At 48.3% G+C, this 19,819-nt stretch overlaps 2 protein-coding genes across 7 annotated transcripts in view; one reads left to right on the top strand and one right to left on the bottom strand.

Annotated features, from left to right (window-relative positions):
- Window positions 1-14,099, bottom strand: part of PIP4K2C (phosphatidylinositol-5-phosphate 4-kinase type 2 gamma) — a 36,866-nt gene extending 22,767 nt beyond the window's left edge. Inside the window, exons 1-4 of one of the 3 annotated variants that reach the window (XM_083428304.1) lie at window positions 10,691-10,824; window positions 9,720-9,814; window positions 3,832-3,929; window positions 1,245-1,341 (exon numbers count right to left, since the gene is read on the bottom strand). In XM_083428304.1, the coding sequence (XP_083284430.1) occupies window positions 1,245-1,341; window positions 3,832-3,896 (162 nt within the window). In that variant the 5' untranslated portion in view covers window positions 3,897-3,929; window positions 9,720-9,814; window positions 10,691-10,824. Of the gene's footprint in view, window positions 1-1,244; window positions 1,342-3,831; window positions 3,930-9,432; window positions 9,518-9,719; window positions 9,815-10,690; window positions 10,825-13,828 lie in introns of those variants that run through there. The other 2 variants (XM_083428303.1, XM_083428305.1) reach the window with 2 other exon arrangements.
- The window catches only part of LOC310671915 (rho guanine nucleotide exchange factor 11-like), a 79,007-nt gene that overhangs the window by 54,808 nt on the left and 4,380 nt on the right, over window positions 1-19,819 (top strand). For 3 of the 4 annotated variants that reach the window (XM_083428371.1, XM_083428370.1, XM_083428369.1), the window contains exon 1: window positions 19,193-19,467. The exons of the other annotated variant lie outside the window; for it this stretch is intronic. In XM_083428371.1, the coding sequence (XP_083284497.1) occupies window positions 19,442-19,467 (26 nt within the window). In that variant the 5' untranslated portion in view covers window positions 19,193-19,441. Of the gene's footprint in view, window positions 1-19,192; window positions 19,468-19,819 lie in introns of those variants that run through there. 4 annotated transcript variants of the gene reach the window in all.

Genomic DNA, 19,819 nt, shown 5'->3' on the forward strand with positions numbered 1-19,819 from the left:
AGGGTGCTCATCAATGGTTCCTCTTCATCCTGGAGAAGAGTGACTAGTGGGGTGCCACAGGGTTCTGTCTTGGGCCCGGTCTTATTCAACATCTTTATCAACGACTTGGATGATGGACTCAAGGGCATCCTGATCAAATTTGCAGATGACACCAAACTGGGAGGGGTGGCTAACACCCCAGAAGACAGGATCACACTTCAAAACGACCTTGACAGATTAGAGAACTGGGCCAAAACAAACAAGATGAATTTTAACAGGGAGAAATGTAAAGTATTGCACTTGGGCAAAAAAAATGAGAGGCACAAATACAAGATGGGTGACACCTGGCTTGAGAGCAGTACATGTGAAAAGGATCTAGGAGTCTTGGTTGACCACAAACTTGACATGAGCCAACAGTGTGACGCGGCAGCTAAAAAAGCCAATGCAATTCTGGGCTGCATCAATAGGAGTATAGCATCTAGATCAAGGGAAGTAATAGTGCCACTGTATTCTGCTCTGGTCAGACCTCACCTGGAGTACTGTGTCCAGTTCTGGGCACCACAGTTCAAGAAGGACACTGACAAACTGGAACGTGTCCAGAGGAGGGCAACCAAAATGGTCAAAGGCCTGGAAACGATGCCTTATGAGGAACGGCTAAGGGAGCTGGGCATGTTTAGCCTGGAGAAGAGGAGGTTAAGGGGTGATATGATAGCCATGTTCAAATATATAAAAGGATGTCACATAGAGGAGGGAGAAAGGTTGTTTTCTGCTGCTCCAGAGAAGCGGACACGGAGCAATGGATCCAAACTACAAGAAAGAAGATTCCACCTAAACATTAGGAAGAACTTCCTGACAGTAAGAGCTGGTCGACAGTGGAATTTGCTGCCAAGGAGTGTGGTGGAGTCTCCTTCTTTGGAGGTCTTTAAGCAGAGGCTTGACAACCATATGTCAGGAGTGCTCTGATGGTGTTTCCTGCTTGGCAGGGGGTTGGACTCGATGACCCTTGTGGTCTCTTCCAACTCTATGATTCTATGATTCTATGATTCTCCAAAAGCAGGCCTGGAGGGCATCTCTGGGAAAGGAGTTCCACAACAAGGCTGCCTTGGTCAAGAAGGCTTTCAGCCTCGTGCATTACACTCTGAAGTCCAGTATATGACAGCAGTAAGGGGGTCGGAGGCAGAGATACTGCCTGCACACTGCAGCTGAGTACCTAAAGTTTTGGGCAGGCTTGTAAGAGTCTGAAGTGTAAGACGAGGCCCACATACCTGGTAATCCTGGTCATCAATGCTGAAACGTTCGCGAAGATTGCGGAAGACCTGCGGGCAGTATTCCTTGAATTTGAAATGGCTGGGCAGGTTTTCTCTGCAAGAGTCGAGTGACAGAGTTAGCTGCTACTCCAAAACTCGGACTGCACATGCAGCAGGGTGAGCTGGAGGAGGGAGCTGAACTGGGGTGGGGAGAATCACATTTCTGAATGCACTTCTATGAAAAAACAAAAACAGAAAAGCCTCCCCCCTTCTGCACAAAAATAAGAACCTAGCACATCAGTGCAGTGGCGTTGCGTGGGTTGTCAGCACCCGGGGCAAGGCAAGTAATTTGCGCCCCCTAACCCGGGGCAAGGCAAGTAATTTGCGCCCGCCCCCCCCCTGCTGCACTGTCCCTCCCCCAGATAGTCCCTCGCTCTCTCTCCGCACCGCATCGCACGCCTGGCACCCCCCCCCTCCACAGTGGGCGGCGACCCGGCGGCTCGGATCGGATTCGCACAGCAGTGAGAGAGAGTGAGTGAGCCAGGTAGGGGCAGAGAGCTGCGAGCGCGAGCGCGCCTCCCCCCAGATGTTGCGCCCGGTGCGGCCGGCCCCCCTGCACCGCCACTGCATCAGTGAAGACTGCAGCCCAGCCTGTTCGCTCCCTGTTGCGCTAGTTTCTATTTACAGGGTGGGTTTTGGTTTCAACAAATAAAGAAGCATGATGAAGTTTGATTCTGCCCACCTTGCAGCAGTTTGAAGTGGTACAGCCCAGACCATCACCTCCGACTCTGCTATGTTTGTGGTCCAGGCCTCACCTTCTCCTGCTGTAGATGGGACCAGCTCTCCATCAGAAGCAGCCCATTACAACCCAGTCTTATACGCAACCAAGCTACTTCTGCCTCCTTACCAGAAGGCCAGTTTTTCTGACAAGTGAGCAAGGCCTAGTAATAGCTACCAAGTCAATCTGGGCATTATCTCAGTAATCTGCGACCCAAGCCCCATAATCCCCTGCCCATTAGTATCCTCTACCACAGGGTGTAATCCTCCATTATTATGCAAATGGTCTCATGACCAGACGGGCAGAACAATCTTCCTTTAATACTAAGCATTAAATACCAGGCAGAGGGGACAGTGTGTGAGTGGGAAATGATTTTTTTGTCCAGCTTTGCATACGCTATTCAATTTTTTTGTACTTTTCCTGGAGGAAGGTTCAAATCAAGCAATTGCTGGCCTTTCTGGAGTGCTACAACAGAGGTGGGTAACCTGTGGCCACATGCAGCTCCTAATACCTTCTGACACCACCCCACCCTTCCATCCCTTCAGCGGTCCTACCTTCCTCCTTACCGTATTTTTCGCCCCATAGGACGCACTTTTTCTCCTCCAAAAATGAAGGGGAAATGTTTTTGCGTCCTATGGGGCGAATGCAGGCTTTCGCTGACCGACCCCTCTCGCTCTCCAGGCTTTAGGAAGCTCCGAAGGCTTGCAGATAGCAGCCTGTTCTGGGGGCTGGGGTCGGGGGAAGCTTGGGCTTACTCTGCCCCAGCCCCATGGCTGGGGGGGGGGGGAATAATTATTTATTTATTTATCCCCCCCCAAAAAAAAAAACTAGGTGCGCCCTATGGGCCAGTGCACCCTATAGGGCGAAAAATACGGTAATTTCCATAGCTTTAAAAAGCTGTTTCCCCACCGTCACCCCTCTCTTCCTGTGTGGATTCAGAATAAAAAGGGCCATATATTATTTGACAGAAGTAAACTGATGTGTTTAACAAATCTTTTTCCTGGTATCAAAGCTTGGGAAAAAGACGTTTTCTTCTTGGTTTCTGCTCTCTCTGTGTGCGGTCACACCAAAGTCAGAAAAGAATTATTTTCACATGCTTTCTAGAGCAGTAGCTGCACTGGTCTGCTGAATTAAAAACAATAATCTCTGTACAGTTATTTGAGAGTAAACCTTTCAAACCAAGTGGGGGCTTACTACTCTTCCCAAGAGTAAGTAGGCTGGCCTGGGACTAGAAATTCTGAGCGAAGGTAAAGATGGAAGAAGGGCAGTCATCATTCAGGTTCAATAATCCATAACATTTTTGGAGTGCCCTCCATCCATCGCTAACATGCAGTCCCCAACCAGCTATCCTGAAGGAATGAGGCCCTTAACAGAAAACACCTGTCCTCCCCTGCGGCACAGTCATAGGAGACCTAGACACCTACACCGCCGCCCATGTGCAGGCTATGCTCTTAAAATGAGAGTGTTGCTAATAGTTGACTTATGGTGAGAGCTGGAGGGTGCTATGCTAGCTTCCCCTGTATTATAGCATGTGCATTCGGAGGAACGATGTCCCTGGGGTACAGCATCTGCAGTCTTTTCTCACAGATGCCTGAGGGAAGCCCACAAGAAAGAGTTGAGCACCACAGCTCCCTCCTGCAACAGGTATATAGAGGTATACTGCCTCTGATAGTGGAGGTAATACATAGCCATCATGACTGAAAGTCCCAAGCCTAATACCTTGCACTTCCAGTTAAAGGATCTCAAGCAGCAGGGGTGGAATCTGAAGTTGGGCTAGGAAGACTATGTGCCTTTCTGCTCCTAGACATATGCACCACCGGTCCTCACCTGTTGAAGAGATGATTGTTCACCTTTATTTTAGAATTCGCTTTGAAGTCATCAGGAAGCAGCATCACTGGCTGGGGAACTTGACTCAGCTCATTGATCTAAAGAAGGAAAGCAAATGTGAAGCCACTGGCTTCTCTTGTACAAAGCAGCACATGTCAGGAGAATGTAACAGCACCAAGGCAAGGCCTTGAGAGGAGAGTTCTTGTCTACCAAGAGCCCCCGGAGGAAGTGACATCTGGCCGAATGCCATGCCATTTGCAACCTAAGACTTGGGCACTAAAGCTATGCTGTTAGTTTCTCCAGGAACAGGCTTCTTCCTCAAACTCGGCCCTCCAGGTGTTTTGAGACTACAATTCCCATCATCCCTGACCACTGGTCCTGCTAGCTAGGGATCATGGGAGTTGTAGGCCAAAAACATCTGGAGGGCCGAGGTTGAGGAAGCCTGTCAAAGCATATCAGCAGGGTGGACCTTTGGGAAAGGGCCATGGCTCAGGGGTACCAGCACACCTGCTTTGCATGCAGCAGGTCTCAGATTCAATCTCTGGCACTTCCAGGTACAGGTGGGAAAGATCCTGGTCTGAAATCCTGGAGGACTGCTATGAGTTGGCATAGGCAGTACTGAGCTTGACTAACCAGTGGCCTGGCGCAGTACTAGGCATCTTTCTAAGGCAGCTTCATGCGGTCCTAGCGTGGCGTACAACCAACAATAAATTAAGTTCAAAGTTGCATCAAGAACCTATGAAAATGTATACAGTATATACTTACAGGAAGAGCATTCAGGAACGTTTGGGTTATCAACAAAGTTAATACAGCAGTTCAGACAGGATTAGCCTAGGAAGACTAAGCTAGAGACTCATAGCAGGGAACCGCCAGTCAAGACAATGGGCTTCAGATGGAGACAACCAAGGAGGAAGGTTATGGTGAGGATTAAGAGCGGTGAAGAAAATGTTGCTTTAGTCCAGGGGTCAAATAGTCACAAAATAGGTTGCCTCAAAGCATGGGAAAGGAAGACTGTAGGGTTGAAAAATGGATTTTCTTGTATTTGCATAATTTTTACCTGGGATTTACTCCAAGCCACCATCAAAAGAAATATCGTACCTATCTCCAGTGCTATTTTTCTAGAAAAATAGGTGCTGGAACTCACCACAAACACCTCTCTTGTCCTCTTCAAATGGCAATGGCACCCACCTGAGGGGTGCCGGAACAGAGTTCTGGCTAAAAGAAAGCCCTGCCTACCTCCATGGAATGACCTGTAAAAACTACCGTAATTTTTGCTCTATAAGACTCACTTTTTCCCTCCTAAATAGTAAGGGGAAATGTGTGTGCGTCTTATGGAGCGAATGCAGGCTGCGCAGCTATCCCAGAAGCCAGAACAGCAAGAGGGATTGCTGCTTTCACTGCGCAGCGATCCCTCTTGCTGTTCTGGCTTCTGAGATTCAGAATATATTTTTTCTTGTTTTCCTCCTCCAAAAACTAGGTGCGTCTTGTGGTCTGGTGCGTCTTATAGAGCGAAAAATACAGTACATATTCAGCACCTGTCAATGCCATCATGGCACAAAACATGGACCCTTGGAACAAATCCACGTACTATAGTGGCTGCAGTAAGTGCTGGATAGCTTGGGGAAGGGTGGGTTACAATGCAAGCCACAGAAACCAATGGCAGGTTCAATTTGATGGTTGTTTGGAGGAGATGCCTTTAAAAAGTCATAAGGATCCATGGTTTTTTGCCATTACTGACCCCACCCTGCTGCCCTGAGGTCGCCCTTTGCCCATACAGTTGCTTCTCTTTTATACATCTGTCTTTCTGTACCTCACAAGCCCATCCACCACAGCTCACAGTTTCCTTTGTTCTAGATAGCATTTAGAAGCGGTGTTCAATCAGAAGGGTAGAGGGCGTGTTTTAAACTTTATGCCCACATTCATCACCCCAAGTACCAGCATCTCTCAGGATGTCTCCCCCCACCTTGTGCTCCTCCAGTGAGTTTTCCTTAGGGGCACCTAGCTTGCCACTGCAGGAGACACAATCCCAGGCTAGGAAGACCTTTTGGCAAGGCAGTTCTTAGGGATCTGTCACTAACTCAGGAGCTATGGTCAAACTGGACTGTCAATTCTTGTCCATGGACTTATCCCAGGATAAAAACTCTGTGATAACAGTCTGGAGTTAATCACCTCTGAAACTTGATTATGAGAATGAGTCCAAAAGAGAAGGATTAAACTGATTGTTGTGTAGGCTTCCACATTTAGGAGAGTGAATCTCCCACAGGGAGTTTCTTTTAAGCACCCTCCAGTTCACAAGCCAGGAAAAACACGGAAAATGTACCAGCAGCCTGGGCTGCTACAAAAGATCAGGAAGTGATCTGTATTGATATGATCATGGAGAGATGAGTGAAGGTGACTCATCGGCATACATATCTGGGCCTGGCCTCTGTGTGAGAGACTGTTTGCTGGCAAGGGAGATGGCAATGCTGAGGGGCCAGCCTGAATTTCAGTTGCCACAGCCCTTTCTTCTGCAGCGGAAGCTGCAGTGCTGAGGTAACTTTAAAACCAGTCCTAAGCTGAAGTGATATGTATGAGTTGACCGGTTGCAGGCATCCAGCATGTCTTGTTTATGGGGGGACCGGACTGTGATGCCTGCTTTGTTGGGGATTGTGTATTATGGAATGAAGGGTTCAAGTCTGCAACACATATAAATTACACAAATTAAGCAAATTTGCTCAATATCGTTTTGTAAATTTAAACTGCAAAAAATGGTTAAAAAAAGAAAGAAAAAACAAAATGTTCTGTCTTTGCCGGGGGGAGGGGGAGAAAAAAAGTCTACTGGAGGACATGGAAGCTCTGCTGGCGTCTGTTATTTCCACAGGCATCACCTACACATTTTCAAGAATGTAATTGCAACCATAGGGTCTAGAAACTTGTCTTTACAAACATTAAAGGTTAGATATTCAGGAAGTTGAATCCCACCGGATTCTGCATGTTCTCTGTGCTGCCCCAGAATCACAGCATACACACTGCATAGGCCAAGTCAGTGGGTACAGAATACACATGGATGACTGAGTAGAGAGAACAAAATAGTAGGTATCGTATACTGACTAATGCTGAATATGGTGTGACGACCCTGCATACATAGGACCAAAGAGGGGGCACCTGTGGTCCTCCAGTGTTGCTGTTGGGCTTCAACTCCCAACACCCTCAGGCACCATGGGCAATGGTCAGGGGTCATGGGAGTTCGTCCCATCTGGAAGTCCAGATTCCTGATCCTTGCAGTACACTATTCCTCATGACTTTATTCCACTTTCACTTCACTTTCCCTCCAAAGAGTACATAGCTGTTTACATACAGTTCCCATGCAGTCTCCCGTCAAAATACCTAAAAGGGCCTGACCTACTTGGCTTCAAAACCGCAGAACTGTGTCATGTGCCTTTGGACTAGACTCAAATTGAGAGCACTCCAGTTATTGTCAGCCACCAAGAGAACCAATGGAGTTTGTAGCTTTTCCTTACTTCAGGTTTCTGGGAAAGATCAAAGCTATTTATCGGGCCTACAGGAATGAACCAATCTGGGATAGATCCTTTGTGGCAAAAAAACTGCAAGACCCAATATGCTTCAGAGAAAACAGTAACTGCAGCAAAATGATCAGGCAAATTATTTGCACAGGGTTGTGACTGCAAGCTCATTCAGCTGGAAGTCTTCTGACATGGGGCAGTCTGACCTATCAAATACATAAACAGTGCATTGATTTGAACATCATAATAAACCAGTGTTAAAATATACTATGGTTTGTATCTAACTAAATCACTGTATGTGCAGCCCTTCCTTTCCCCATGCACTGCCCCCAATCTGTTACACAAGGTTTTTTTTGGGGGGGGGGGGAATCTGGAGCAGATGGGGGGGTGTATGCAGGGGGAGAGTTCTATTGGGGTTTGGGCTGGGTGTTCACCAGTATGTAGTTGATACCCAGCTCAACCTCGCCTTCCAGTCAGAACCAGTGAATGTCCTGTGTGAGTGTCTGGAATTGGTTGGAGGATGGATGGCGGATAACTGATTGAGGTTGAATCCTGACAAGACAGAAGTACTGTTTTGGGGGGATGGGGTGGGCAGGGGTGGGGGACTCCCTGGTCCTGAATGGGATAACTGTGCCCCTGAGGACCAGGTACACAGCCTGGGAGTCATTTTGGACTTACAGCTGTCCATGGAGGCGCAGGTCAATTCTGTGTCCAGGGCATCTGTCTACCAGCTCTATCTGGTACGCAAGATGAGACCCTATCTGCCCGTGGACTGTCTCACCAGAGTGGTGCATGCTCTGCTTATCTCCCGCTTGGACCACTGCAATGCGCTCTATGTGGGGCTACCTTTGAAGGTGACTCGGAAACTACCACTAAGCCAGAATGCAGCAGCTAGACTAGTGACCAGGAGTGGCTGCCAGGACCATATAACACCAGTCCTGAAAGACGTACACTGGCTCCCAGTGCATTTCTGAGCACGATTCAAAAAGTGTTGGTGCTGATCTTTAAAGCCCTAAACGGTCTCAGCCTAGTATACCTGAAGGAGTGTCTCCACCCCCATCGTTCTGCCCAGACACTGAGGTCCAGCTTTGAGGCCCTTCTGGCCTTTCCCTCACTGCGAGAAATAAAGCTACAGGGAACCAGGCAGAGGGCCTTCTTGGTAATGGCACCTGCCCTGTGGAACATCCTCCCATCAGATGTCAAGGAAATAAACAACTATCTGACTTTTAGAAGACACCTGAAGGCAGCTCTGTTTAGGGAAGTTTTTAATGTTTGATGTATTTTTACTATTCTGCTAGGAGCCGCCCAGAGTGGCTGGGGAAACCCAGCCAGATGGGCGGGGTATAAATATCATTACAGTTGTACCTTGGTTTTTGAACACCTTAGTTCTCAAACATTTTGGCTCCCGAATGCTGCAAACCTGGAAGTGATTGTTCCCATTTGCAAACTATTTTTGGAAGTTTCAGTGGCTTCCGATTTGTGGTAGGAGTTTCCTGCAGCCAATCAGAAGCTGTGCTTTGGTTTCCGAATGTTTTGGAAGTTGAACGGACTTCTGGAACAGATTCTGTTTGACTTCCAAGGTACGACTGTACATCATCATTATTATTATTATTATTATTATTATTATTATTATTATTACTATTATACCCACAAACGCTATTCTGCACATTCAGTCATTTAGTTTGAGAGCAGAGATGGTGAACGGAGGTCAAGAGGCAATGCCTTGCGAATGCCAGTGAATCCAATGTGGTCCAAGGGCAAAGACTGCTTCACTTTCTCAAACAGTAAGAAAAATCACCACTTGCTTCATAAGGCTGTTGCGAGGAAGAAAGAGAGAGATTGGGACTGTATGATGCTATGCATATTTAAACTGTTCCATACATAATTATCAAGTTTCTCTGGTATCATTCCCAGCACTGAATGAGGGTCAGAACAGAGTCAATGCTTCTAAATGAGTTAATGCAGCTTGCAATTTAGTAAGCCAGTTCTAAAATGGAAGCTATCTCCCACCAACATTAATAGCCATACAGAAGAAGACTGCACACACAGAGTTAAGAGGTTAGAATGATCTGGAAACACCTAAGCCAAGATATATTACCAGAAAGTTTCCATCCAGGCCAAGTGAAAAGGACCCAAGACACGCAAGGCAGACTTAACTTCACCAATTCTATTTTATCTCGTTTCTTAAAAGAGAGAAGGGGAGGAAACACGAGCCACACAGCATATTATTTTTAGGCACAAATACAAGCTTTGCAATCACACTTTGGAAGCACTGAAGGGCAAAACGGAAGGAAGCAAACTGGCTTTTTGTTCATCAAGAGGCTTATGCTTGCGGCAATCAAGACAGTTTGCAAGGCAGAAGGGCATGCTATGAGGCCCACGTACCAGCCGCCTCCTTCATTCCGGAGTCTGAATTATCCTGGTGTTGTGCCATAGAGCTCATATGCTCCGCCCTCCCCCAATACTTTGGGGTCGTAAAACTGTTGGAATCAGAGGGAAAGGGTCAGTTGAGCTTAGGGAGGGAAAAGAAAGGAATGCAGCCAGACAGCTTAAGACCTGTGCAAGCATCTCACAAAGAGATGCCACTATTGTTCTACAGAAAACACACTCTAGGCCTATAGGTGTTGGTTAATTCCCTTCACATCCAAGGTCTGGGGAGTGACATTATTTTGGAGCTGAAAAATGAAGCCAGGCTCGTCACAGAGGATGTTGCAGAGTGTGCTACAGGAACTGCAGCTTCCACTCATGATGCTTTAATACATTTATCAGAGCACTGCACTCTTGACACTTTTGCAGTGCCCAAAATCAGGCTACTCATGTTCCTGTGAGCCATGGAAAGGAGTCCCTCAGCAAGCAATCCCAGTTTGTTAATATGAGAGCACACCAGGGCATTCGTGGCCCAACTGACCTGGTCATTCCATCACATGTGCATTCCAACTGTGGAGACAGAAGCCAAGAACACCAAGAATCTACATGTAGCGTACTTGGCGCAAATCTCCATATTCATAGCCACAAATCCTCTTCTTAAAGAGAAAGTAAGTAAATTTTGATTGAGCCATACTTGGACATGTAAAGTTCATTCTATACCTTCCCCTATTAACTCAGAAGAAGAAAAGAACCTGATGCAAGTTCGCAGGAGACTTCAGCAAGGGATTTCAGTAAAGAACAGGAAACACCACACCTCCCAATGGGACCAAAACAAGGCTAAATAGTATTGGTGAACCCCTTGTCACAAGGAATATGAAAATAATGGTGCTGAAGAGCAAAATGCTGACTACCATCCTGAATTTTAGACTATATGTAGTCACCTGGGAAGTACTGCCTTAACAAAGGCATGGCACTCTGGAAAGCCTTACCTGTTGACCTTGAGAAGTCCACAACAATAATCATTTTGGAAAGCTGTGCTGTGAGAACAGTTTCAGGTGGCTTGTGGACAGGCAGCATTATTCAGCTGTAGGAATCTTTTACTGCTGATGTTATATAACATATAGCAGTATGTTGTATAGAATGCGTCATCTGAATTGCCTTTCAGGAGTTTCAGGTTGGGTGTGCATATGTGTGCTTTATTCTGTCACAGCTGATGACGCACTTTTAACATGCAAGCCAGCTTGGATGAATTTTTTAATCTAAAAGACAGCATGTAAACATTCTAAAGTAAAAATTGAAAAGATATCTAAGTGACAAAAAGGACAAAGGATAGAGAAATCAGTCGGAGCACAATCCTACAAGCGTTTTCTTGAAAATAAGTCCCACAGTGTTTAGTGAAGCTTATACCCAATTAAGTGTGGATAACAGTTTTGCTGTTCTGTCTACTGTCTAAAAATAATCTTTGCCAGAAGCTTTGGATGCATGAGAGGGAGCCTAACTGGCCAATCAATCTTCAGCCAGTCAGAGTCCTATAAAAAATCCCCAATATGGTGAGAGGGTTTATATAATCTCTACTGCCATCACAAACACTCCCAACAAAGCTTCTATGAGTTGAGAAAGCATACCACTCACTAATGAAAAGGACTAGCATAGGATACTGGTAGCAGGTCAAGAGCAAAAACACAGAATAAAAAGAGCAAGAATGGAGGATGGAAAGAGGATTCCACAAGACAACAGTTCAGCTGTTAGTCCCAACACATCTCCGCTGTTCATGCCTCTCAGTCCCACAAGGGAGACTAAAAGGTAAATGTTAAGAGAATAGATGACCAACCATAGAATTGGACGCAACAATGATTGGGGGGAAATGGGGAAGGCAATCTTCAGATACGTCAGTACAGATACCTAACAATGACAGCAAAAAACTATGCAGGTCCCAGAGGAAGAAGTGTATTTGCCCAGTAACAATGGCAGGATAGTCAATGTTGAGTAACTGATGACATTTCAGCATCTCTGTCTCTCCGATGATTCCCCAAACTACGGTCTCAAAAGATGAGAGTCTGATGGGGAGAAGGGCATTGTTTGGTAAGAGATTAAAACTAAGAAGTGCTGGTATCAACCTGGAATAGCCTATGTGGTGCCCTCCAGATATTGCGAACTACAACTCCCATCAACCCCAGTTAGCATCACCAACAGTCAGGGACCATGGGAACTGTAGTCCACAGCATCTGGAGGGCACCACATTAGCTATCACTTTATAGAGCCACAGAATCATAGAGTCTGAAGGGACTCAGGGGCTCAAACACCCTGCAAGAATCAAATGAAAAAGCAAGCAAGTGAAGGGGATGAGTATTTGGAGGATGAAAAGTGACATTTTGAGAAGTAATCCGTCTACTTCTTTGTTCATTCATTTCTGTTCGCTGGTGAAAATCCTTTAATGCAAAATTCCAAGATTATGATCTCAAATGGAGGGAAATATTTTTTGATGTCAGGTTCACCCAGAGAGTTCCTTGAGAGCCGGTCCGCAAATACATGACTGAAAGAGTAATATTTTGCACGTTCAGTGAGAGGTAAGCTCCACTGTGTTCAGTGGGGCTTACTGCTCGGTTAAGTGTGTTTAGGACTACAACCTGGGTATTCATTTATTTATGGTATATATATCTGTATACTGCTTTTCACCTGAAGATCACAGGCTGGTTCACAAAATGAAGACACAAAACACATAATCAAACCAAAACAAACGAAGGTACCTGTTTGATCTCAAGAAAGTCCCACAGCAGCTACCTGACTGCTTTCCAAAACTCCAACTGCTAGTCCCAGGCAGAAGGAAATTATCACCGAGCAACAGATGAATACAGGAAAGTTTCAGATCTGGTTACCAGAAGCCTGCTACCTGCAACTACACTCTTCCAACTGAAGAAATGTTCTCTTTTTCTACTGCAAGGCTAAAGTGGTCAGAACACCTGTCTCTCCTCCACATTTTGAAGAAGCACATGGGCTATTCACAGGCATGTAAGAAGGGTGAGCCTTGAAGTAAATAAGGAAAATCTCCCTGAAACTATGGCAAATAGGATACCTGTGCGATGTATGGTTGAGAGTCTTTCTTAGCCACCCTCCTATCAGGTGGGCAGTCCTCACCCACCAGATTTGGAAGCAAGGGACAAGACAGAAAAGGGGAAAGAGATGAATGTGTTGATTCACCCCTTCAGTGTCAACACAATGATTGCTTCAGCCTAGCCATCAAGAGCACTGTCCCCAGAGAACATGGAGAAATAAGTTTAATATCAATATTTGACTAATGTACTTATTGATGCTGTTTATTTGCCTTTGGAATGCTTCATTTTCAAGCAAATACTACACTTCCCTAACACGCATTTAAAACAGCTCACAATAGCCGAGGAAGTGCCTACATTAACGTAAAGCCAATATAAACTGTAACAAAGCAGAAATTATTGCTAGCCAGTGTATTCACACAGTGAAGAATTCTTAGCACCAGGTATTGGGGAAGATTAACTGAAAAGAGAAGAGGGCAGCTACTATAAGCTATTACATCTTGAAGAATGGTGATGGTGAAGTGATAAAAAGAAAGAGGTAATGAGTGGTGGTGGGAAGGAATGTGTTGGATACCAAAGTTGCCAAATACCTCTGGATCAGGATAATGCTTTATGTGCATGTGATGAAGGGGATTCTGGCCCGTGAAAGCATGTGCCATAATAACGTCTTATGGTCTGTAAGGAGTTTGGGGGTTGTTGTTTTGCTACAGAGAGATTAGGCATGCAAATAATCATAATTTGTATACTGTCCTTCATCCAAAGATCACAATAGAAAAATGCAAATTATTGCAATTCAGGACAGTTTTGTGAATGGATCCTAAACAAGAATCTTCCTTCCTTCTCCCACCTACCAGGAGTAGATCTCGCCCCGCCCCAACTCAGTAGCTGCCCGCCGCATCCCACATACATGGGTCAAGGGTAGAATTGGAAGGGATTCCGACGATCATCCAGCCCAACCCCTTGCAATTGCAGGACCCTTTCACCCAACGTGGGGCTCGAACTCACGACCCTGAATTACGAGTCCCACGCTCTACCCCCTGAGCCATCCCACTCTGGGGTCTGACCGGGAGGCGTTACCTGGTGGTTGATCCCCCAGCCCAGCACGCCCAGCAGAGGGTCGGCTGAGCGCAGCACCTTCACACGCTGCGGCACGAAGTGCTTCTTCTTGGTCTTCGTGCGGGTCCCCGGCCCCACCGAGGCTGCCATCCCCGGGCGCCGCCGCCGCCGCTGCCAGCCTCGCCCGCTCAGCCGCCCTGCCCGCCGCTCGCTCAGCCTCGCCGCCGGCAACGGAAGCGGCGATCAGCTGATGCCGCCGTCACGTGACCCGAGGGAGGGAGGGAAGGAAGTCGGCTGGGACAGAGAGGAAAAGCGCGAAGTGACGCACAGAGGGAGGGAGAATGACCTGCACTTCCGGTAGCAGATGAATCATAGGTAGAATGAGAGAGTTCATTACAGATGCAAGAATCTCAACTAGACCATACAGGGCATAGAATCATAGAATCATAGAGTTGGAAGAGACCACAAGGGCCATCGAGTCCAACCCCCTGCCAAGCAGGAAACACCATCAGAGCACTCCTGACATATGGTTGTCAAGCCTCTGCTTAAAGACCTCCAAAGAAGGAGACTCCACCACACTCCTTGGCAGCAAATTCCACTGTCGAACAGCTCTTACTGTCAGGAAGTTCTTCCTAATGTTTAGGTGGAATCTTCTTTCTTGTAGTTTGGATCCATTGCTCCGTGTCCGCTTCTCTGGAGCAGCAGAAAACAACCTTTCTCCCTCCTCTATGTGACATCCTTTTATATATTTGAACATGGCTATCATATCACCCCTTAACCTCCTCTTCTCCAGGCTAAACATGCCCAGCTCCCTTAGCCGTTCCTCTAAGGGCAGGGCAGATGGCCATCCAGCCTCTGCTGAAAAACCTCCAAGGGAGGAGAGCCCACCACCTTCCGAGGAATCTGATCTGCTGCCGAGCAGCTCGTAGTGACAAAAGGTTTTCCCTGATATTTAGTCGGCATTTCCTTTCTTGTAACTTGAAGCCGTGGGTTCGAGTCCTGCCCTTCGGAGCAGGAGAAAACAAGCACGCTCCACCCTCCACGTGGCAGCCCTTTAGACATTGGAAGATGGCTATCATATACTTTTCCTCAGACCTTGTGGGGGGCCGGACTGTATTTTGGAAGGGGGGGGGGAGAACGAATTCCTCTGCCCCACAAATAACCCAGAGATGCATTTTAAATAAAAGGAGACATTCTACTCATGTAAAAACACAGATTCCTGGACTGTCCACGGGGTGGATTGAGAAGGCGATTGGGCCAGATCCGGCCCCTGGGCCTTAGTTTGCCTACCCATCATATATCTACTCGCAGGCCCATGAGCTGCACCTCGCTTCCCGTGCAAGGCCGGACCAGCGCCCACCTGCCCAGCCTTCGCACCCATTCCTGAAGGGGAGCCTGGCGTGGAGCCAGGGCAGGTGGGCCGTTGTCTCCGCTGAGGGAGACGGCTGCACGCTCCGTAAGCGCTGGGCGGGAGCCTACTTCCGAGTCCACGCATTACAGTCCTGCCCTCCCTGTCTCAGATTAGCTGGTTTAATGTAGGTTTTGGATGGCTGGTATTGTTTCATTACGCTTTCCACACAACGACCCTGTGAGGTAGGCTGGGGGCAGGTCCCTCCACTCTCTATTTTCTAAGCCAGCATTGCTTCCAGGAAGTTGCTGTTGGGGAAGGAAAGGAACTAACAAGATTTAAGACAACATCCAGAGTGACAGAACGGAAAATCCCCCCTCCCCAGCCAAAATGTATTGGGTCGGCCCTGTTCCAAAGTGTTACTGATTGTGATTGTGAAGGCAAAGTATTGCAACTACGGCTCGTAGCCATTGTTCTCCGTTGTCTGATCCTCCTTTAAAGCCATCCAAGTGGTTAATATACTGTGGTGTCCAGACCGGACTAGGACCCAGGTGTCCAGGGTTCAAGCCCCCTCTTGGCTATCAAGCTCCCTGAGTGACCTTGGACCAGGTTATGAGCTCTCAGCCTAGCCTACCTCACAGGATTACTGTGAGGATAATTTGGAGAGAGGGATTGCATCTTGTGCACCACTTTGAGTTCCGTGGAGAAGATGTAGAGTTTTCACTTAATAATACAATAAAGCACCAAGAAAGGCCTCTAGCTGCACAAACATATTTTAAAAAGATACCTAGAGGTGGCAAATGTGGGTGAGCACATAGGCCATGGGTAGGCAAACTAAGGCCCAGGGGCCGGATCCGGCCCAATCGCCTTCTAAATCCAGCCTGCAGACGGTCCAGGAATCAGCATGTTTTTACATGAGTAGAATGTGTCCTTTTATTTAAAATGCATATCTGGGTTATTTGTAGGGCCTGCCTGGTGTTTTTACGTGAGTAGAATATGTGCTTTTATTTAAAATGCAACTCTGGGTTATTTGTGGGGCATAGGAATTCGTTCATTCCCCCCCCCCCCAAAAAAAAATAGTCCGGCCCCTCACAAGGTCTGAGGGACAGTGGACCAGCCCCCTCCTGAAAAAGTTTGCTGACCCCTGACCTAGGCAGACAGAGAAGGTGGCTTCATAATACAATAAAGCCCCCCCCCCCATTTTTTTAAAGACGATTCAGCCCACTGGAACCTATAATACACCGTGACCTAATGATGAACGACTAGCCAGCCAACACCTGGGCAAACAGGTGAGTTTTAAGGAGGGGCCAGAAACTGGACCCCAGCCATGGCCTGCCTTATTTTCTTGATTATCCAGAGGGATGCAAAGCTGGGAGAATTGGGGAAAACTCTTAAGGGGAGCCTAGATCCAGCTTCCTGAGCCTTCTGCTTGGGGGTAAATGCAGGGGTGGGCCACACGCTTGGCAGCTGCCTGAAGTTGCCCAGTGGTGCCATGGGCCTGGCAGGGAAAGCGTTCCTGGATCCCAGAGCCCATTGGCTCCAGTCCTTCTTCAGGCTCTGACCTCACAACCAGCTGTGGAATCCTGCAGAATGTTTGGTTTCCTAGGAGGCCAGGTGAGTTGTTTAAAAGGATCCCTGGGTCAGTTGAAAGCCAGTTGAATCAGTCAGCCGCCCATAAAGCAGCCATTCTTCTTTTGTTGTCTTGAAAGCTGTTTGACTGACTTTCTGGGCCTTTTTGGTTCTGAAGATCTTTTGCATAATGTGCATAATGGTGGCATAGAGGTAAAGTCATGGGAAAGGAGGGAGGCATCCTGAAGATTCGTGCCCCCGCCACATGCCTAGTTTTTAAAGATGCTCCTTGGTTATTTGACCTTTCTAACCCCCATGCTGTGTGTTACATGAGCCAGCAATTTCCCCAAGGAGTTTTCAGATGAATTTTCTGAGTTTTCATTATTGTCACCATCCAAATTGCAACAGAACTGCAACAGTTGGAGTCCAGTAGCAACATCTGGAGGGAACCAGGTTTGGGGAGGCTTGATGTAGAAGACATCAGGGTAATTTAGCATCGTAACACTGGGTGACTGGGCAGAGGTTTATTTTGGCCCTGAACAAGGGCTGGAGACCTATAGCACAGACTTGAGACCCCTGCTTCTCCCTTCCTCCACAGAAGAGCCAGAGTCTCCGACCTGAGAGCCAAGGCAGACCCCTCCCTCCCCTCGCAGCTGGAAGAAGAATTCTGCGATGAAAGGCTATGGAGAGAGACAGGAGATTGCCGCTTCTCTTCCGGCACGGGAGGCCCTCCGCCAAGAAGCCATCCATGGTGAGGAGGGTCTTTCTGTGGCTCTTTCCTCAGGTCTCCCTCAGAAATATTGGGCAAGGGAGTCCAGGGGGATCTTCACTTTCTTAAAGCATAGGGAGGGAGGGAGTGCCTGGGCGATCTGCTGGGAAATGGGTCCTTCTCCCTCCCAAGGGGAGCCTGCAACCTTTGAGTTCTCAAAAATGGCCAGGAGATAATTTTTCTCCAAACAAGACCCAGAATGGCAGTGGTGACCTTGGAGCTTTCAAATTCCAGTGCCACCCTGTGCAACTCCTCCCCTCCCCCAGCCAACTGCCGCCTCTTGCGCTCTGTTCTACAGCATTGTTTTGGCACCCCTTGCAGTGCGGCGCCCAGCGTGGCCACACCGGTCATGCCGCCCTAAAGTCACCAGAGCTACTGGTTGCTTCCTGGTGTCCAGGCTGGCAAATGGCCATAGCTCAGTGTGCAGCACTTGCCTTGCCTGCATGAGCCCCAAGTGCAGTAGCATCTCCAGGATGGCCTGGGAAGGAAAGACTCCCTTCCTGAGGTGCTGGAGAGTCACCTGCTGGACAGTGTGGAGGTCACTTTGGGCCAAGGAGGACCCCACCAATGGCCACTCTTTTGGCTCTGCTCCCAGTTCAGGAGGAGAGCAGGATCCATCTCTCCTTGTCAGGCAGAGCCCAAGTCTTTTTGGAAAGAACAACCCGCTTTAGCTGCCTCTTTTCCAGACCCTGCTGGGATTCAGCCTCTACCTAACCTTCTTCCCCTTCTGCCCTCTTTGCACAGAGCTGTTTATGACAGAGGCCTCCCATCTGCACTCACTGCACATTCATATTGCTCCCCTTAAGGCCCTTTCCACCTGGCCCAGGGGGCTGGGCCCACACTCACCAGCCCCACTGAAGAGGCTCCTCATGAGGCCAGAGGAACATCGCCTGGCTATTGTTTTATTGATTGATTTACTTAATATGCTGTAAACCGCTTTGAGTTTTTCAGTAAAAATATAAAGCGGTATAGAAATTTAAAAATAAAGAAATTCTGGTGGTCCTGTTTTACCAGTGGATGTATCAGGATAAACTCCAATCACAGGAGGAGCTGTCCCCAATCTACGAGAACTCCTTAAGATCCATAGTAAGTCTGCTTCCCCTCCAGACTGGTCCCCATTCTGTGGCTGGCCCAGGCCTCTGCTTCTTCCTGGGTGGGTCAGGAGCAGAGGGAGAAGGGACAAAAATAGAAGCACAGCACCCAGAGAGCTCTGCCGCAAGATCAGGCCCAAGGGGCCCAGTTAGACCTGCAGCCTGTTTTCAGGGGGGCCCACAAGCAGCAGGGCAGGAGTGCAAGCACAGTGCCCCCCCCCAGGAATGGGGATTGTTCAGAGGCATCCTTGGGCAGGGGAGGATGGAGGTGGCAGCCAGTTGCTGCCTCTAAGCCTAACCTACCTCACAGGGTTGTGAGGATTAAATGAGAAGGGAATCCATGGACACCCTCTTAAGCTCCTTGGAGGATAAGGTGGGGTGTAAATGACATAAATAAATGAGATTCCTGGTCTCTCCAGCACTGAGAAAGTGGTATTAAAAAAAGAGCAGGCCGTCTCCATCCCCCTCCTGTCCCTGCTGGGGTTGTTCTTTATTCCCCCACTCCCATTGCCTTGCTCAACCTCCCCTCCCGTGTTTCTTCCCTCTCCTCCTAGGTTCTTTGTTGGGGAAAATGAAGGATCTGCAGGAGAAAGGGCCTCTCATTCACAGGTAAGGATCCCAGAGCAGGGCGGAGAGGCTGGTGGCAACTGGGAGGGGGTTGCTTGTGGGTCTCCAGTGGACTTTGGCCCTTGATTTCCTGATGCTCACCAGGCGTGTTTCCGCTCCCCTGCCCCCCTCCTGCCTTCCTTCCCGCCAGTTTGGTGTGGCTGCAAGTGAGGAGCTCCGGCAGGCCACCCTGAAGTGCAGCTTGCAGCAGGCCAGGGCCCTGGAGATCCTTAAAATGAAGTAGCAGAGGGATGCTCGGTTCTGGCGTGTCATCCAGGTAAGCTGTGTGAGAAGAGGAGGCTGAGCTCACGGTAGGGGCCTTCTCAGCTGCTAGCTGGCCACTGTCCGGGGGGGGGGGCTCTTTTCCCATGCGAGGGGAGGGGCAGGAGGCCTGTCCTCTTCTCCCTGCTGCCCACTCCCTGGGCAAATGCAAACGTGCAGGAGAACTAGCCAGATGGTGTAGGTTAGGGGGTAACCCCAATCTCCAGGTGGTGCGAGATTGCAGGGGTTCTGGGGGCTTTCCCTGGGTTTGGTGTCCTTGGAATGAGGGGCAGCCTTCTGTTCTGACAGCAGCAACCCACCTGCCCCAACAGAGAATTCCCTAAGCAGGCAGGAGCTGAGCAGCAAGG

Source organism: Podarcis tiliguerta, assembly GCF_965153285.1.
Source record: "Podarcis tiliguerta genome assembly, chromosome: 2".
NCBI classification, from domain to species: Eukaryota; Metazoa; Chordata; class Lepidosauria; order Squamata; family Lacertidae; genus Podarcis; species Podarcis tiliguerta.